We start from the raw sequence: 20,986 nt of genomic DNA, 5'->3' as shown, positions 1-20,986 counted from the left end.
ATTATCAAGAGATACCGTGTCTCGGCGGATTTCCGAAATGTCACGAAATATCGAGTCAGAAGTCATAAAACGCACACAAAATTCATCTGTATTTGCTTTACAACTGGACGAGACTACCGATATTACTAAAATGTCACAACTAATTATTTACGTTAGGTTTATTTTTAATGAAGATATAACAGAAACGTTTTTATGTTGCAAAAGTTTGGAAGGAAAAACAACTGGAGAAAAAATATTCGAAGTAATAAATGAATATTTTGAAGCAAAGTCCCTTACCTAGGCAAACTGTGTTGCGGTTTGTACTGATGGTGCTGCAGCATTAACAGGTTCGAATAAAGGGCTCACAGGCTTAATTCAGAAAGTGGCGCCTCATATGGTATTTAATCACTGTATGATTCATCGGCAAGCTCTTGTTGCAAAACATATGGATGAAGAGTTGCACAACATATTACAAGACGCTGTTAGTTCAATTAACTACATTAAATGCAACAGCCTCAACAGCCGTCTCTTTTCAATACTTTGCAATGAGATGGGCTCAACGTATGAGAGATTACTGTTACACACTGAAGTCAGATGGCTTTCACGTGGGAAAATACTACGACAGATATTTGATTTGAGAAATGAAGTGTTCATGTTTTTAATCGAAAAGAAACATAGATTGGCAAGTTATTATATCAATGAAGTTTGGCTAGGGAAGCTGAGCTATTTAGTTGATATTTTCGAAAAACTTAACGACTTAAATTTGAGCTTGCAGGGTGAGAATTCAACTATCATAACTTCAGCCAGTAAAATTCAAGCTTTTAAGAATAAGCTTAGTCTCTGGCAAACTGAACTGAATAAAAACAACACCGACATGTTCCCTTGCTTTAACGATTTTATCAAGGAAAATAATATAGATATATTTACATTTAAAAACATCATTTCCAATCACATTGAAAAGTTAAAGGAAAATTTTTCGAGAAGATTCAAGGATCTTTCTGAAAACGATCCTGGTTGGATTCGTGATCCATTTTCCAACGACATATGCAGTTCAACTCTTCAAATTAGTGAGAAAGAGCAATTGATAGATTTAATTAGTGATTATACTCTTCGAAATCAATTTAAGACTCAGCCTTGCCAAAAATTTTGGCTATCCGTGGAAAAGCAATATCCCGTTTTATGCAAGAATGCCATCAGGGTTTTAATACAATTTGCATCAACGTATTTATGTGAAACTGGATTTAGCAAACTAGTTTCAATAAAAACTAAATACCGCTTGCGTTTAAACCCTGAAGATGATATGCGAATTGCAATTAGCAACATACATCCAAACAACGATGAAATAATTAGAAACTTGCAGCCACATACATCTCATTAAAGGGCAATTTACTGATTTTTATGTTATACAAAAAGTATTTTCTTAAAATTATATATAAAATTAATATGAGTCAGATATGATGATGTTTTTATTTGATGAAACGAAAGAAATGCGCGAAATATACATCGTATTTGTGAACATTTATCTCTAGGGGTCGCCAAAAATTTTCTCTCTACAAAAGGGGTCGCAGTCGAAAAAAGTTTGCGCACCACTGGTATAGAACAGTGATGTGCAAACTATTTTCATTCCTGACCACCTATCTTGTGAAAAATTTTGTCGCAACTCCTGGATAGACAGTAGATGTTTTTTTGAATTGTCAACACAGTTAAAGTGAAATTCTTTCTGGGATTTTCACTTATGTTTCTGCCTTATTAGAGGTCTGAATAACACACATAATTTTACGAAACAACAGTTTTATTTATGCATATGGGTATAAATATTGATTTAATGAAAAATATTTTAAAAAAGCTCTACATCGTAAGAATTCAATGTGAGGTATGCACTTGCAAAGAGTTCGTGTTTGCTTCTATGTCCGGATCTGTATTAGAAATAACAAACCATAAACTCACAAACCACAATTTCCAATACAGACAATACAGATGCTAGTACAATTTAGGTACTAATACGGACAATTGTTTTCATAAAAAATATAGTTCTATTTTTTTAAATAATATAATTTCATTATTTTACTGGTACCTGATACTTTTGAAAAAAAGCCTTATATTTTTTATTGTCGAATAAATTTCTTTGAATGTGGCGACCCCAAAAAATTCTCTTGCGACCCATGGTTTGCGCACCACTAGTACGGAATGCTAAATGTAAACCAAAATTTCTTGATTAGATTCTTAAGTTATATATATTTTTTAAATCATAAATTCTTGTCAAACTTTCCATCATCAAACAACATATCACTTATTTTCTCCCACATTTTCCAAATTCTGGTAGATGGTTCCACTATTAATGATGAAATATTGTTAAATATATTACAACTGAAAGGGAGGGAAACTAACAATGAACTTACAATTATTAAAATTCATTGTTAGTTTCTCTCCCTTTTGGTTTTAATATATTAAACATATCACTTGCCAACATTATTTTTACCAATCATAATTTACAAACAGTAGCACTCCATTTTAACAATACGCATTTTAAAATGAAAATATGGGAGAATCTATACATCCACAAGAGCCGAATTATCGGGCTAGAGTTGGCTATAATAAATAAATAATTAATAAGACAATTTGGCACTAGAGCTTGGCGTTAGGCGCCATCTCTTACTAAACTTAATAATTATAATTAAATTAAATAAATAATTTTAATAATTTGGAGGAGGCAATCGGACTGAAGGTCCGGGTAGCGTAACTGGTAACGTGTCTGCACGGATAGCAAAAGTTGCGGGTTCGAGTCCCGCTTCAGGCCGATTTCTTTTCCTCCAGTTCCAAATTATTAAAATTATTTATTTAATTTAATTATAATTATTATAATTATTAAGTTTAGTAAGAGATGGCGCCTAACGCCAAGCTCTGGTGCCAAATTGTCTTATTAATTATTTATTTATTATAGCCAACTCTAGCCCGATAATTCGGCTCTTGTGGATGTAAGCTTTGTAACGGGTTAGTCGTTATTTATTTATGAGAGAATCATTGAACAAAAGAAAAAAATAAAGATATTATAACTTAAATATATAATCTATCAATACTATACTTACAGATGCCTTTTCCAACACTTTCACACTATCAGAATCAGCAATATTATGATCAAGTAGAGCTTTTTCTAAGTCCCACAATGGAGTTTTATTCCATTTTCCAAAGACAACCAAATCAATATCACTGAAAAATATAATCTCTCTTTAATTATTAGAACAAAATATGGTTTAAATAAAAGCAAATACAGCGGTACCTTGACTTATGAGTTTAATTCGTACCGGGACGGAACTTGTAACTCAAATTACTCATATGTCAAATCGATTTTCCCCACTAAAATGAATTGAAATTCCATTAATCTGCTCTGGACCCCCAAAACACCACAATTTTTTTGTTACATGTTTTTAAATAAAAAAAATGTACTTATAAATAACAAATATTGTATAAAAACACAAATGAATGTACTGCAATAAACTGGTTTTGCAGATGTTGCGATGTTTGCTGCATAGATTAAAAAAATAAAAGATGGAAAATTCAAGAAATTGCTGGAAGACAATGGCGCTACACACAACATAAAGGTGAACTAATGCTGTCACTCAACTGTGTTTTTTTCTATAAGCTAGACTGTCAGACATGGAAAAGTAATGAAAATGACAAAATTACAGCAGCTTTCCATCTTCTTTTTCTTAATCTATGGTTGCTGGGCCAACTGGCAGTGGGGTATTAGAAGATGGCTCATAACCCAAATTTTAGCTCTAAACTCAAAGCAAAAAATCAGCCAAGGCATGGCTCATAGCTCGAAAAACTTGTAAGATGGGACACTCATAAGTCAAGGTACTACTGTGAAAATAAATGTTTTAATAAGATATATATTAAATAAAAATTCAAAATCCTTGTAAAATTATTATTAATTTTAACAATAACCGCCAAGCAGTGGTCTAAATCCCAACCTAAGAGTTTTATTTAAGAAAAAATTAGAAGAATAAATCTTTGATTACATTTGAATTATTTATAAACTTAAAGGCAATTTTAATCATTCTACAATTCTAACATTTTAAAAGTTACGACATTAAAAAGTTTAAGAAACAAATGATTATTCATTGTCTCAAAGTATATTTTACCAACGAATTCTTCAAACTGTAGTCAACTTTTCTGTCCAGAGGAATCCTTGTTACTTCTAGTGGATCCCTGTCCATTGCAAGTGAATTTTGACTTTGTTTTCCTCTTTTATTAATGGGAGAATTGATCTTTGGAATTTGAAAAGCAGAATTCCAAAGATCAATTCTCCCATTAATAATAATAATAATAATAAAAAAAGTCAAAATCCTCCTACAATGGAAGGGGATCCACCAGAAGTAACTAGGAGACCTCTGGATAAAAACATTGACTACAGTTTGAAGAATTTATTTGCAAATGGCATGAATTATCTGAAGAAAATGAAAAGGCAATCTACCCTGCATCAAGTAAGTATATTTTACATAATTAATTATTGTTCTTACTTTTTTTTTATGAACTTGAATGGGTCACGTGTACAGTACCTGTCTCAAAATTCTGTATCCTCTTGGTCTTCGTCTAGACCAGCAATTCCCAACTGGGGGTAGGTGCTTAGTGGTTTAGGGATATGCAAAACAAATTAATAATGTTGGACGTACTATGAAAATATTCAGATTCTGCTATGAGATCATTGGCGACATCACAGCACTCAATGCTTACTTTTAAATATCACATTTTTATTATATTTATATTTATCTGTACCCTTTCTCCAATGCTTTTTGATTTTAAAAAAATGTTTTTTTTTTACATGTAATCATACAGTGTCGTATAATTAATTGACTAACATGCAAAATAAAACTTAAGAAAATGGGATGCTAAGGGGTACGCAAGTAAAAAAAGAAATCTGGAACACATTGGACTAGATCAGTCATAAGTAACCTGTGGCCCAGAAGCTTCAGAAATAAGATTTTATTTTTCCATTTTCTGCTTCATGTTGTTAAACAACCCCACCTCATAAAGCGAACTCTTTCCTGCCCCTGGCATCACAGGGTTAAAGAGACTATGCCTTAATCATGGGTCGTATGTTCTCATACCTGATGGGTAATCTCAGACTCTTTTTAGTTGGACCTTCAAGGACTTCTTTCGGGCTCCCATCTGCTCGCTTAGGTCCAACTCTCTAACTTTGGCATAACTTTCGTATATTGTGTAGCCTGTTCTGCACTTAAAACCCACAAACTAAAACTCAGCTCAATTAACTTAAACGTATAAATAACTTTATCGGGCAGTGGGGTCCCCCTACAAGAAAAGAGACCCACCCTAGTGCATCCACTAAGTCTAAAGATCAAGAAGATCTATGAACCTTTCCATCAATTCCTTTAGTTTCTTTAGGTTTCTTTTACTTGCTGCTAGCGTTCTAAGTACTTGTTCAGGAGGCTTGGTCCAGACGACTTGGCTAGTCCCTCGGTGGAAATCCTCAGTGAGAGGACAATCAAGTACATAGTGTCTCGCATTGCCGCAAGGACACCCACAGGAGCAGCAACCATCTCCTTGTCCAAACTTGGACTTGAAATGGGGAAACCTCCTGTGGCCGGCCGGTATCTGTGTCATCAACCAGTTACAACACACTGGGATAAGGCCAACTTCAAGCACGAAGGCATAGGTTGACCTACCTACTGTACTTTGAGTCCAGCACTTTTGCCAGTTTGTCATTGATTGTTGCAGTAGAGTACCTTTTATGTACGTAGTCAAGGGTTCCACTGTCCTCATTACAAATGGGGCTCTGGCCCCCGCCTTGGCCAGTTGGTCGGCACGCTTGTTGCCTGAGATCCCGATGTGACTCGGACCCACCTCAAAGCAATGTATTGTTTGTGCCTTGCCCTCAGTACCCTACCTCTGATCTCCTGTACCAACTCATCGATGTACCATCAACTCATCAACTCATCGAACCTGTACCATCACTCAAGGGCTGAGGTAACAACTGGCTATCTAAGTAAACCGTGACCAGCTCTGGATCCAGATGTTGTAGGATCCACTGGGACGCCCCCTCCAGGGCCACCAGTTCTGCCTGGAACACGGATGCCTCCTCATAAAGTCAGACTGACTGACAGTACACTTGTACCCCGTCAGAAAAGACGTAGTACGCGGCACCTACTAAGCTACCGTCTTTAGAGCCATCAGTGTATATTTCAACACCGATTCCTGTCAGTTCACTGACATCCCAGTTGAGTCCTATCCTGTAGGCTGGATGGACCTTTAGCACATCTGTCTGACGTCTAAGTCTGACTGGGTAACATCTGATCACAATGCCTTGCCTCTATCTATACCTTCCACTGTTGTTCTGTAGAAGGCCGCCTCTTGGCTGACTACCAGAGGCAATGGGAGCAGCCTGGCCAAAACCAAAGCCACCTCCGTGGACACAGTTCTGTATGCTTTCGTGATCCGCAAGGCGGCGGGGTCTCTGTATCGTCAGCAGCGTCCTGCTCTGTTTGACGTTGGTGGAATCCTTCCACCAGATACCACAGGCATAGCAGATAATGCGTTCTACACTCATCTTATAGATCAGGCATGTCAAACTCATATGATATTACGGGCCACGTGATCTATTTTGTATTAAGTCGGGGCCGCATGTTTTCAATGTCCAAAAAAAATAATAAAATACGACTTTTAGAATGATTATATTATGTATTATGTATTTATTAGACTCAATGTATTGTATTTTATACATACATAGACATTTTATATTTCATGTTATTTTTTAAGCTTAAACTATAAATATTTTATATTTTTTATAAAAAACAAAAATAAAAGTTATAATAAGAAATAAACAAAATCACAGTTTAGTATCACTTTTTAGAAGATATTTGACAACATTTTTCACAAAGCGAGTCATTAAAATTTGGTTGAATATATTCAGCTGATGAAATTTTTAAAACTGATGATAAATGTTGATCAGTTAATCTTGACCTTTATGAATTTTTGTTATTTTTCATTAAAGAAAATAGTTGCTTGCATAAATAAGTGCTTCCGAACATAACTAGTAAACGCGTAACAAACGATAACATTTTAGGAAACCGATCTACAGATAAATGTGTAGGCCTATTAGAATCCAGAATTCCAATTTCCATACATTTTTGCTTCAGCAAATTATTGCATTGAATTTTATTTAATTCCATTTGCAGGCCTAGGAGTGCTATTTCCCCTTTGAAAAAGTGAGAAAAGTGAGTTGAAATACAGAAAAAAGTGAATAAAAAGTGAGTGCAATAGTGACAAAACAAAGTGAAAACACAGAAGGAAAACTCAGCAAAATAGCGGTAAAAATTGTTATTTTCTTTTTATTCTGTTACGGTTAAACACATTTTAAAAATTTCTGTATATACTGTAATATAGTAGCCACTCGTTATATCGCGTTTTTTGGTCCCCCAAATTTTAAAAGCATTTGAGTCAATTAATTTTAAATTACCAATTGCCACTGAATTTCTATTTGCAACGAAATACGAGAAAAAGCTAAATATGCAGAACAGGTGGATAGATCGATTGTCATTTGTTTCCTTTTGATATAAAAGTTGTTTATTTATTAGTTTTAAGTACAGTCTCCTCATTTACAAGTTTCTGTGAATTCGAAATTTCATACCTTTATGTGAATTAACGGTATTGCGTCAATTCACATAAAGGTGTGAAATTTCGAATTCACCGCATAATGTGTAAGGAAAAGATCTCTTTAATTATGAACGAAAACTTTAAAATTTTTATACAGTAGTAACTTTATTTTGCTTTTTAGAGAATTTTTACTCTGTAATTTTATAAGTTTTGATGTTCTATTATATATTCAATATTTATTTTTTTAAATTTTCAATTACAGCATTTATAATTTTTATTGAAAAATATAAACTACACGAATTTCTAATAAGCGATTTATATAGTACTGTATAATAAAATCGCAATTGATGTTTTGTTTTTATATCGACAGTATTTGTCTTTCAATGTCATTGTTAAAGAAACAATAATGCTAAATGGGCGTTCATGGTTTCGATGTTTACGTAAACGTCAATTAATTCGATATAACCTACGAATAAAATTCAGGATTGAAAAACTAAGCTTATTTTATATCAGAAACACTTGCTGATGAAAGAATAGAGATTCCATAGCATGTATAATCTGTTTAGTAAAAGCCCAGAATTTTTATTACTCGGTTATATCGCGTTTTTTTCTGTCTCCCGATAACCAGTGGCTTCTGTATTTCCAGTAAACCATGAATACTTGAAAAGTCTTTGGCTTCTGTAAATAATCAGTCATGAAAGATGATGTTCTTTTATTAAGATTATTCTGCATGTTATCAGCTTCCTTCTTTTTCGCTTCCTCTTGCTTTTGAACACTTAACACTAATAAGCATCACACGTGCTGCTTGTACTTCATTCATGTTCTTGCTGTTAATAGCCTTCTCCAGTTTTTTTGTTTGCTGCTTCTAACAAAACTTGGACTGTCGCATGTATTTCATTTTCTTCTACATTTTTCTGGTTTAAACTCAGTTGCAGTTCCATAATCTTCATGTTACGAACAGCTTTCTTTTGTTGTTCTTCAAAACATTTCTGTGCTCTTTTTTCCGTTTCTCTTATTCTTTTAACTTCTTTTCATTTTCCAATCGTTCTTGATAATTTCTATGCACCGAGGAAGCTAACTTCAGTCGTCCTTTGTAATAGGTACAAGGTGTGGGCTTTGGTCATACATGTTCAGTCCCTCCTTAACAATCAAAAGTGAATTAAGCATTCTTTCCAACACTGATGCTCTATCAGGAGAAAGTGCCCGGCATAAAATTGATCCTCTCCTTCATGGGAACGGGATTTTCGATGCTGATTTCACTAATTTGGCTATTCTCGGATATTTATCATTATCAGAAACTGTTTATTTTTTAATGCTTCGAGATGTGTAAATATTGATTTCAAAATAAAATAATAAATCTGAAATAAATATACAGTACTCCAAATAATATAAGTAAAATAATATTTTATTAATGATTTCATAAATAAAAAGGAACTTTTTCCTGCAGATGAATAAAAACCAACATCGTTGCAAAGTTGTTAACCTTTTGGGAAGCGTGTGAAAATCTTTCTCACAAGCAATTACGTGTTGTACTTTTTACAACACTTCGAATATTTTAATTTATTTGGTAAATTTTATATGTAAATATGAATTTACATTTTCGTTTACTTTTTTAGTCTCTCAATTAATGCACAATTATAATCGGCATAAGAGAAGATTAAAAAATGGATATTTCACAAGCAAAGTAATCACACATTTTATGAAAATAACACTTGCTATATGGAATAATTATACTTTTAGTCAATTTAAACATACATTTATGGGAAGATGTAGATGTGATTTAACGTTAACAATATGCTATGAAATCATTAAAGTAATTTTATTAAACTCAAGTTTATGAAATTATTTAAAGATAAATCAAGTAAAAAAATATTTTTGTAAACGACAACTCCATAACCCGATTGTTAATTAAAACCAAATAATCTGCCAAATTATTGGGCTATAACCAGGATAACTAAATGGTCAGAAACGAAATCTTTTTTAGTGGTAGGAGGTTACGCTACTATCTAGTGTTAATTTTAATAATTATATATTTTGAATTTAAAAGCGGCAGCAGTGTTGTCAGCTTGAGAGATTAATCCCTCTGCGTAATGTGTTTTCCCCTGCAAAAGGACTTTAGTGATTTTCTTAGAAAACAGCCAAAACCGCAGGGATGCTTAGAATACTTATTTTTAAACTCTGTAGAAGGAAATGCAATTCGGATAAGGTGGATTTTGGCGAATAATGAAAATATGTCATGAGTACATAACTTTACTCAACACTGGCTTCTGAATTTGTAATGAGAGGGATTTTTTAAGTGCATAAAAGATTTTTTCAAATACGTTAAATAAATTTTTGTTTCCTATAACCTAACGACACTGAGCGGGCAGTTGCAATTTTGAGTCTGCTCAGGGCCGCGTATTTTCTTCTAAAAAATTCTATTCCGATAGTCCGATAATTCGGCAATTCGTTTGGCTTTAAAATTATTTTTGGTTTGTCCCACATCTTAATTAAGCACGTGAAAATGACCAAAAAAGTGAGGAAAGTGAGAAAATGACCTGAAAAGTGAGAAAAGTGAGGATACTTCAGAAAAGTGAGCGACTCCGAGGCCTGCATTTGTAAGTTTTTATCAACAATTTCTAGAACAGTTAGAAAAAAAACAGAAAGATTCCTAAGCCTAACATAATATAATAAAATATGTACAAATATAAAAATATACAAATATCAGTACGGCTGACGGCCACACAAATATGTGTTGTGTGTCAGATTAGATTGCTCCACATTCTATCATGTTTGTAATCGTTTTGTGTTTTTATCTCCGTTTGACTTCGGCCACTGCTTTTCATTTGGTGCCTCGCACCAGCGTGTAGTGTCCCGTGCAATCATGCGTGACGCCAGTGTCAACCAAAAAGTTTGAACTTTCCAACTTCAAGCATAAAAGCTCGACATTTAAAAATTTTTAAAAAGTCTTGGAAGGCCACAGCCTATGTATTGGTGGACCGCGTATTTGACATGCCTGTTATAGATGGATCAAATTGCTTCTCCGCTAAGACCGTAGTCCTGTCTCACTAGTCTCGATAGTGGTGCTACTCATTCACCCTTCAGATGGGGGTTGCCCCTAATCCGGTATATTGGTGGGCAAGCCAACACACCAGTCCAGGCCACTGTCAGGGCTTCTGATTCCTCAGGGCTGGCTGAAGGACAGATTGTGCAGTTCCCCAGCGAATGAGCTGTTCTGTTGCTTCGTTGCCGTAAATCTCCATTCTGCGTCAACTGTAGCCTGCAACTACTAGCAACAGATCATCTGCATAGGCCTGCAGCTGGATGTCATCCGGAAGGACTAGTCACAGCACTGTGTCCACTAGAACGTTCCACAATAGGGGCACTATGCAGGACCCCTGCAGGCAGCCTCTTTCCAGTATCCTCTCATACCTCTTGCTTGGTGTTTCGTAAACTACTGTGTGGTCACTTAGGAAACTCCTAACAACCATACCCAGGCTAATATTTGTAATAAAAAGAATAAACATTCAAACTAAACTCAACCAGTAAAAAAGATGAGAATAGACTACATATTACTAGTTTGCATATCATTTGCATATATTATTTTTGTATCTTGTAAACTGGAGATTATGGAATATGTTGGTACTTAGCAGGAAAAAAGCCAGCAGTTCCATAAGAAAAACTGGATACAGTCTGCTGGAAGCTACCAAGTTCACCTGTGGTCCATATCCAAAAAAGGTTGCTCACTGCTAATCTAGATCTACATTATATTAATTTGAGGTTCAGAATGATTTTAAACTTTCTCTACTGTATTTCTAGAAAATTATACCATGATCATTGCCATTTGAATAATTCACATAATGTAAAATCAACTACATTTTGCTAATTTACAGAGGTGTAGAATATATGTCTGATCATGTAAATGAGGTTTGGGGAAATTTGCAGTAGAAAAATATTACAGTAAGTGCCACAAAAATGAAGTAGAGCCTTAACTAAGCCTATACACATTAATTGGAAAAAATCACAAAAATGTGTAATCTTGTAATTTAAAATTAAAACTGAAATGTTATTTACTTTGTTTTCAATCAGTTTGGTCATGCATTACATTTCTGTCTCCTTACACAGTTATGTGCTTGCAGTAAGGACAAGCAGTCTCCTTTACCAAACTACAATTTCAAATTTTATAAAAACCAAACCCAGAATAGAGCTTTAAAAAGGACCAAAAAGGAAAATCCAGTTTTATTTCAAAACTCTTTTTGACACTACTAATGAGTGAGTAAAATTTTGTATCGGCTCAAATTAAAATGAAATAGTCACTCGATTCCCCAGTGCTAAAAAATAGTCATTTGTGGCATCTGTGACAACTTTAATTTCATTTCTATTAATCAATATATTACATCAAGTTTACAATTGTATGGGCTTTCCTATGATAATGACACATGCTTAAATTAAAATATTTTTATATTTAATGCTGGGCAGCAAATCATACAATAGGACTATTTAATTATTTGCACAATTTAACTTGATGTTACAAATTATTACTAATATAATAGCCATTATCTGTGTGTGTTTGTGTATGTGGAATTCCTTATCACTCCTGCAATTTTTGTCCAATCCAGATGAAATTTTGATTATATTCATTTTACATTCTGACGTAAAGTATAGACTAATTATTTTGTGAAAATATTAGCTGTAAAATAAACGCTTTATCGATTTTGGTTCGGTGATTGCACTATTGTTGCAGTGATGTCATTGACCATGTGGAGTTCATGCTCATCGAGGGAATTTCCTTTAAGTTACATTTTTAAATATTTTGGCAAATGGCGCATTTTAAACTTACTTCATTAAATTTAAAATTTAAACTTAAAAATGATAGCTGCATCAAGTCACTTCTTTAAAAAAATAATCTTTCTATAGCGACCACATGACTTTCTATTTTCCAATCAGAAATAAAAACCTAATGAGCCTGTTATTTAGTGTTATCACTCATCCAACTAATGTACTAGTACATACAATTCATCTTTATTTTATCTATGTGGAATTAAAATGACTCACTATTTTGTAAAAAATGCCTAGGAGAAAGTAAGAGTAAAATTGGTCAACTCTATGTTGCTTTATCCTGTTCAAGAAACCGAAACAATATTTACGTATATATTACTAAAAGAAGACAGCAAGCAAACCTTTTAAAAGACAATAGAGTGTTTACTCAGAATATAGAGTATAAAAAAAATTTTATAAAAAAAGATTTTAATATTTCTTTTAATATAAGGATAATTATCTGGTTGTGTGTGTAAGTGAATTCTCTACTACTCCACTCAAAGTGAAATTTTGCTTTGTTGCTCCTTATATTCCAGGCCCACCAGTGACCAAGCAGTTTCGTTCCCTGAACACCGGTAGTTAAGTTGTGAGTTGCACCTTGCCAAGATGGACTAGTCACATGGAGTTTTCTGGGTTTTTTCCAAATAATTAATGCCTAAATAGGAGCCAGTTACCCTTAAATGACCTTTTGGAAGGCAATCCCCACTAGGCAGATCGCCGAAGTGTTGCATTGCTTTACATAACAAAACAAACAACTCTATATTACAACAGATAGCATAAACTACTTAATTTGTAGGAATATTAGCAAATTTTCTTGAAATATGTACTCTACTCAATTCTTCAATCTCTACCTTCTCATAAAAAGTATTCCATCATGCTTGACAGGGAAATTTCTAGTGTAGTAATAGTTATTAATTCATTCATAAATTGTTGTTTTAATTCTGTGTGCAATAATTTTTGGGGAAAATTTTTGATGAAAAGTAATTTTGGATTTTTTTGCTTTTACAAGTGAATGGTAATAAAAATTTATGGTTATTAAAAACTATATTGCATTAAACATATTATTAGTATGAATGAAGTTGCTTATTATTGTTATTTATTGTATGTATAATGAAAACAGAAACAGGAATTTCATTTAGAGCTCCACTGTTTATCTTTATAAAACAACACGACTTTATAAAGAAAGTCTGTTTTCTTTAAGAACTTTTTTCTCAATTCTTGCATAAAAGCTTAAAACCAGTATAATTGTCCTATTAATAATTAATGTCCATGTTGACAAAATATATAACCTGGATAATAAGTTTGAAAATATGAATATAAACAGAAATTTCCAGCAAAATTGCAGCAGTGATAAACAACTGAGGGAAAAAAAGCTTAAGCTGATAAAAATACTTATGCATCTTTTATTAATTTAAATGATAAGGACAAGATTAAATTCCTTTGAAAATTTAGAAGCTTCTTAGTTTAACACCAAACACAAAATGAATGAAAATTAATTTGTTAGCTAAATTAGTTAAAAGGATACATTACTAAATATGAAGAATAAATGGGATATTAAGTGAGACTAGAAAAGAAAGTATAATTCCAGTTTTAATGTTATTCTATAGATAATGAGGCAATGCTATCTACAAAATTAACTTCAGTACTGCATTATTATTATTATTACTATTATTATACATCTGCAATTTTTATAATAAATGTCCACTTTTATTATCTAATATTTTCTGTTAAACTACCATTAAGCAAGCTGTTGTTAATCAAATTCTAATTTCCCATAAATTCAGTGTTATAATTTTATACTCTATTGTAGAAATAGTGTGAACTAAATATTATCACATAGAGACAGTCAATAAAAAATGCAGTATTTTAATATGGAAGTTTTTGTAAATTTGTAGCAATAGTAACAGGGAGCCAGTAGAGTAAGTAGGGGGTCTACCAAAAATTAATAGATAAAATTCCACAATAATGAAAAAAAACAAGATTTATTTTTATTTTAATTCACTATTTAATTTCAGTTATCCTTGGCATCATCGCAAACAAAAATATTTACTATAGTTGTGTATCCCTGTCATGTCTCTACCTTGTGATGGGGGCTTGATGATTTGTGCTGTGGTGTTTTGGTGGGTTTTCTCATCTAAATGTCATGGCTGGATCCAACTAAGAAGGACACCTGCCAATGCCAAGACAGAAGGCATCATGCCAAGTACTGGAAGGTACCTGGGCAGTATAATAGGTGACATAAAATGATCCCCTTGTGGCTCCAGGCAACAGCTAGGGATTGCAATCCAGCAGTGTTTTGAATCCAGCTGGATTTTTGCTGGATTGAAATCATTCCAGCTGGATCCAGCGCGGATGTATTTTTGGTGCAATAAAGTGTTATCTGTCTATCTATCTATCCTGCAATTTATGTTTTTTTAATGAAATAAAACATTTTTTAAAAAATACTTAAAAAGCTTTTATTATTTAGACTGGTCACTATAAATCAGTAAAACTTCTTACACATTTAGATAGTAAACTTAACTTTGGTTCGGTTTAACATTCGAGATAATGATAATTAACTTTAAATGTTTAGTTAGATTATAATTATAATGTAATCTTTAAGTTAAATAATAGCAAAGGTAATTCTACTGATTAATTTATATTAATATATTATAATAATGTAAGGACGGATAATCAATGGCTAAGTGGCTATCAGTCTTACCAGTTTTCATATATAGGCTCTACATATTAGTCTGTAGTTATTTGTAAGTATATAAAACTATGTACTGGAAGTAGAATAAGTTAAATAAACTACACCTTTATCAATCCAGCAAAATTTAATAAAATAATAACGTTTTCAATCGTTTTTAACGATCTTCCTCGGTTACAAAAAAAAATAGAACACTAAATATAGAACATAAAATGTGTTCGGAATAAATATGAAAATTAACGGAAAATGCCCAAACGGACAAAATATAGATAAATAAACAAAATAAATAGCGGAAAAAATATATACAGGGTGTTTTTTTTAAACTGACGGTACTCAGAAACATCTGTAGAGCAATCTAGCAGCCGGACTGTCGCCAAATTTGGGAGAGTGACTAAGGATGACATGGAAAAGAGATTCCGCGAAGAAAAAAAGTAGTACCTAAATTTGCCGGTAGAGGAGGATTTGGCGCTGTTGTAGCGAAAAAGCTACTAGCACTTCACTGAAGAAAAGGTCATCGGTCGCTTTTTTCCACTTGCATGGCCGCCTTGCTCCCCGAATCTAACCCCGTGTTACTTTTTCCTGTGGGGTTACTTAAAGTCCAAGGTCTATCTTGGTAGTGTCCCAAACTTGATGACTTTGAAGGACAACATTTCTCGAACTGTGATGAACATTCCTGCGGACATGTTACGTTCGGCCATAGAGAACACGGTGTTCAGCATGCAATGAGTTGTCCAGCAGGACGGTGATCACATTGAAGAAGGGAGAAGGTTATTTGCTGATTAATTAAACTTTCGTTATTACACTGAAACCTCTGTCTGATTATTCATTCGTGTGTTTGTTAATTGCAGCTGGATTTTATGCAGATTCTTAGCTGTTTTGCTACAACAGCACCAAATCCACCCCCACCGGAAAATTTGGGTACTACTTTTTTCTTCGCGGAATCTCTTTCCCATGTCGTCCTTAGTCACTCTTCCAAATTTGGCGACAGTCCGGCTGTTAGATTGCTCTACAGATGTCTCTGAGTACCGTCAGTTTAAAAAAAAAACACCCTGTATAAAAGATCCAATGAAACCAGCATTGTCCGTTAATAACATTAATTAATGTAAAAGGATCTCCACATGGTAGACAATGAGTCTGCATCTCTATGGTTTATACAACCAGTTGTCATGTGCGCCTTGCAGATTTCCAATCTCTCAAGATGATTGACCGTTTGCCTATTCGTCGTCATTTTTATAATTGCCTCTTGATCCCATTGGACGTTAACATCCTTCTCTCTTGCGTATGATGGCAGCGCAGTGTTGTCAAGGTTCTTACCGATTGTATATTTGTGCTCTTGAGCCTTTGTTTTAAACTGCGCATTGTTGCACCCACATAAACAAGCTTGGAATTGAAACGTTGGTTGTGTAAAGGCACCGAATATATACTCGTTGAATTCCCATCCTCTTTCTTTTTATCGTTTCTTAAAAGTTTGAAAACAGTGGGATTACGTCGGTATACAATACGAAAATTATTAGACCTGCAGTACATCTATGTATCTTGTTTAAAAATGGAATGTAATTAAGCACTACTCTTTTTACATTTATTCCAAACACATTTTATGTTCTATAGTTAATGTTGTATTTTTTTGTAACTGAGGAAGATCGTTAAAAGCGATTGAATACGTTATCTTTATTAAATTTTGTTGGATTGATTAAGGTATAGTTTATTTATAAGTAATTTAATTATTAGTGTTAGTAAAGTAGTGAGTAAGTAATTAGTAGCAGTCTAGTAGTTAGCAAAGCGGCAACGCAACGACGTAGACTTTTGCGCAATTATTTAGAAAGTTAATTGAGTATTTGCGGATCCGCAGCGCTGGATCCAGCAGGCCAAAGAATGCGCTGGATCCAGCTGGATTGCTGGATGAGGGATCCAGCAACTGCAATCCCTAGCAACAGCCCATTTGTAATCAGTCTTGTTTACATTGGGGGCTCCGTGATGAAAATTCTATGATAAAAAATGAAGAAAAAAACAGTAAAAAAGGAAATTGAAAAATTCCATAATTCAAAATAAGAAAATGAAACTGAAGAAAAGTGATACAGTGTCAAATTATCCAAGATGTAGTTCAGTAGCAAGTAACTGGCAAAAACTGTTGGAGCACTGAAGAGGGGTTGGAGTACATTATACCAACCCAAAATGCATATGTAGTTCAACTGTAAATAAAAAATAGTTTTGCTAACCAGGAATTGCTGTGAAATACGTCTACCAAAAGTGTTTGTTTGGATTACAGAGACGGATTAACATTGGAATCATATATTTCTTCTATATTATAATCCACACTTGGATTTTGTCTCTAAGATAGCATGTGAGGAGGTGTCTGTTGGAGAACTTCCAACACATTTAAGGTTGGCAGCTTTTGGGCTTAGTAGGCCCACTGCTACTGACTTGTCATGTACTGCTTCATAGCTTAATATTAGGCTTTGCTGCTGCTGCTGACTCAAAGGACACTCCATCATAATATATTGTCCCATTAAGGATAAATCATTATATTAAGATTTATCCAAATTAACCTCCAACACTGCATGCAGCTTTTGAATTGATGAGTCACTATGTAGTGAAGGAACACATCAATCTAGCCCTGATACAGAATCCAAGTTTTCAGAAGTCAGGTTAGAGGCTGTCTAACTTAGGTGGTATTGTTTATTACCACTCATTCAATACAAACTTGCAGTTTTGTTATTAAACAGATTCCTGTATTTTCCAACTCGGGTCTCTGGACAAGAGATCTAGTTGTTGCTGTATGCACAATAGTTGATGTTAATGGCATTAAGGAGCTTTTAGTCTCCTCTGTCTATATCCATTATGATTTACTGAACCCTTCTGGAGAGGTCAGATTTGTGGCAGAGTTTTCTGCCACTCACCCCCCCTTCATTTTCTAATTGACTGTGATACAAATGCACACAATAGTGTTAAGGGATGTAAGAATAACAATTCCACAAGTTATCATTATCTTCTGAACTAATTTTTGGTGGATATAGACCTATTAATCATAAATCAAGGCAAACACACCCACTTATGTCTCTTCCAGACATATAGAAATTCTAGACTTTACTGTATGTTCCTCTGTTTTAGGCAGCAGAGTCAATTGGCATGTCTTTTCAGGCAAGTCTGATTGTTAAAAAGTTGTGTGACCATGGGAAGTTCCCTTTCAGGGAACTTATGTAAATTAGTGGTGGGGGAACCAGAAGCCAAAAAACTCCAAAAATTTTTGGCGTGATATTTTGCTGTACACCCAGTATGTCAATGACATATTAACTTTATAGTTGTCAAAACCAGATATAAACAAGCTGTTACAGGAATTCAACAACTCATATAGTTTGACTTTAAAGCCAGACTAACTCGACAGAACCAAAACCACACATCAAACAAAACCCAATATTAAGCAAATATACACCCACAACTAATGTAAATGATCAGGCTACATTTGGATATAATGATTATAACATATCATCGACTCAACACCGGAACGTATTAACCAAAACGCTCTAACCTGTTACCGGTGTGCACTCTCTAGACGACCATCAACACAAAATCAACGAAAATCATTGATTTTGTGTTGATGGTCATCTAGAGAGTGCACACCGGTAACAGGTTAGAGCGTTTTGGATAATGATTATAAATTAGAAATGAATTTGGAACAAGAGTGAAGCGTTACGTGCCATCTCATATTAAAATTAATAATTATAATATTTAATTAATTAATTTAAATTAATCATTATATCAAAATTTAGTCCAATCATTTACGGCAGTTTGGGTGTATATTTTAGAACCAAAACCCATTTCTTGGACATCAATATTGAGTTCAAAAATGTGGATATAAATAAAAGTGTTTATTACAACCCCAGCTACCAACCACTTTTCATTCCTGCAATTTTTAATGATCCATAAGCATATAAAATAGTCTGGATTAGTGGAACAAGCATACACACACTGTTCAAGCACCAAAGATACAATGAATGAACTACAGCACATAGAGGACTTTTCAATCAAATACTGGTACTGTAAAAAATTTATTCATAGCCTAGCATAAAAATAGAGAACACATATGTCAAACAGATAAAGTAGCACAACCACACACACATAATTTTGGATTATGATAATAGACAGAAATCAACATATACACTAATTGCTAAATACGTCAATGGAGGTATAGCATATAGCATACAGGTGTGGAACAACAGCACACAAATTATTAACTGATAGTAAAAATAAAATAGACATAAATAAAGCCCCTGGGATATTTACTAGTGATGCCACAAATATTCGGCTACTATTCGGTATTCAGCCTATTCGGCTACTTTTTTTAATATTTGGTATTCGGCTGAATGTTGCATACTATTCAGCCGAACACCGAATACCAAATCATGGAAAAAAATGCACATATTACCCAGAAATGTATTTATTTTAATTACAAATTAATACATTTAATACTTAAAATCTAAAGTGGTAAGTTGTGATGAATGAAAACAATTTTTTCAGCATTTGTTGATAGCAAACAATTGCGCTTTTCCTTATAAACTATACCTGCTTCTGAAAGTAGCCTCTCACTATATACGCTACTGCCAGGAAACGATAGATAAATCTTAGCAAATTCTGTCAGGCTTGGATACTGTTTTGTGTTTGCTGACCACCACTTGTAAAGGTCTGCCATCCGATCTAGGCGAACAGTTTTCATATAAAAATCAATCTCATTTGCAATAGCACTTTTTTCTCCACATCCTCATCATTTTACATATTTTCTGTAGCGACTTTCTCAAAACAGTTCCAGAAACTGTTGTGTATTTCAATGGTTTTATCATTTTCATTGATATTTCTTTTCTTACAAAGTGGAGAAGAATCATCATCAGTACTAGTAGACTCATCACAACTAATTTTCAGAGCTTCTAAAAGAACTTTTTGTTTTGCTCTTTGCATTTGAACTAATCCCAAGAAACTGGATTTGAAACACGGGTCAAGAAAAGTGGCAACCAGATATTTGTCATTCTCATCAAAGTTGAACCGTGTTTCAAGCTCAATTTTAGTTTCAAGCTCTAATTGTGTTACTAATAGTCATAAGGACTATTAGTAACACAATTTGATGTAACAATGAACATAATGCGTGTCGTGACACGATCTACTTGCAAATAAAACAAATGCGCTTGCGGTGTCGCTACCACATCCACTGCAATGAGACAGGTTGTAACCTGTCACCCACGAAATGTACACATATTTTGCCGAACATTCGGCCACCGAATATTTGGTATTTGGCAAAATCACTATTCGTGGCATCACTAATATATACTCCCCCAATTCACAACTATAGATTCAACAGACAACGTATGCATGTTGGCTCAAACTAATAAATCATTAGCACAAAGAATCAGCAAGCATGAATACAACATTTACAAACATAATACAGACAGTTGATCACGTTACATAATGAAGAATTAAGAAGCCTGTAAAGTAACCTAAATGCCACAGCACCAGTTTCGATTATGTTCGATCTGATGGCCATGTTGTGAAGCTATAGCCCTATATCGATGTTTCCACTGAAGAAGACTTCTTTGAAGAACATTCATGTCCAAATGGTCCCATTCCTCCTTACAGGCTTTCCATAAGCCAGCCATTGTTTGTGGACGATGGCTTCCCAGAGCTCATTTCAATAGACAAAACGCATAGTAGTCCATTGCAGCTGCATCGAGTGACTTCACAGAAATGTCTTAGAAAGGGATAGTATAGATTTCTGTTTCCTGTTCCAATACATGGATGAAATCTCAGGTTGATTTGGAGGTATGACTGGAAGCATTGCCTTGATGCATCCATATATTTGTTTGGTCATTTCTGTACAAAGCAGGGATCTCTTCACAGTATAGAGGTTCCAGAACATTAGTCTGA

At 34.0% G+C, this 20,986-nt stretch overlaps 1 protein-coding gene across 1 annotated transcript in view; it reads right to left on the bottom strand.

Moving 5' to 3' along the window:
- Positions 1 to 20,986, bottom strand: part of LOC136979746 (terminal nucleotidyltransferase 4B-like) — an 88,325-nt gene that overhangs the window by 9,958 nt on the left and 57,381 nt on the right. The window contains exon 4 of the mRNA XM_067275769.1: positions 3,066 to 3,186. Within this exon, the coding sequence (XP_067131870.1) occupies positions 3,066 to 3,186 (121 nt within the window). The remainder of the gene's footprint in view (positions 1 to 3,065; positions 3,187 to 20,986) is intronic.

This window comes from Centruroides vittatus, unplaced genomic scaffold, assembly GCF_030686945.1.
Source record: "Centruroides vittatus isolate TY-2023 unplaced genomic scaffold, ASM3068694v2 contig_634, whole genome shotgun sequence".
Classification (NCBI taxonomy): Eukaryota; Metazoa; Arthropoda; class Arachnida; order Scorpiones; family Buthidae; genus Centruroides; species Centruroides vittatus.
This window is presented reverse-complemented; position numbering and strand designations above follow the sequence as displayed.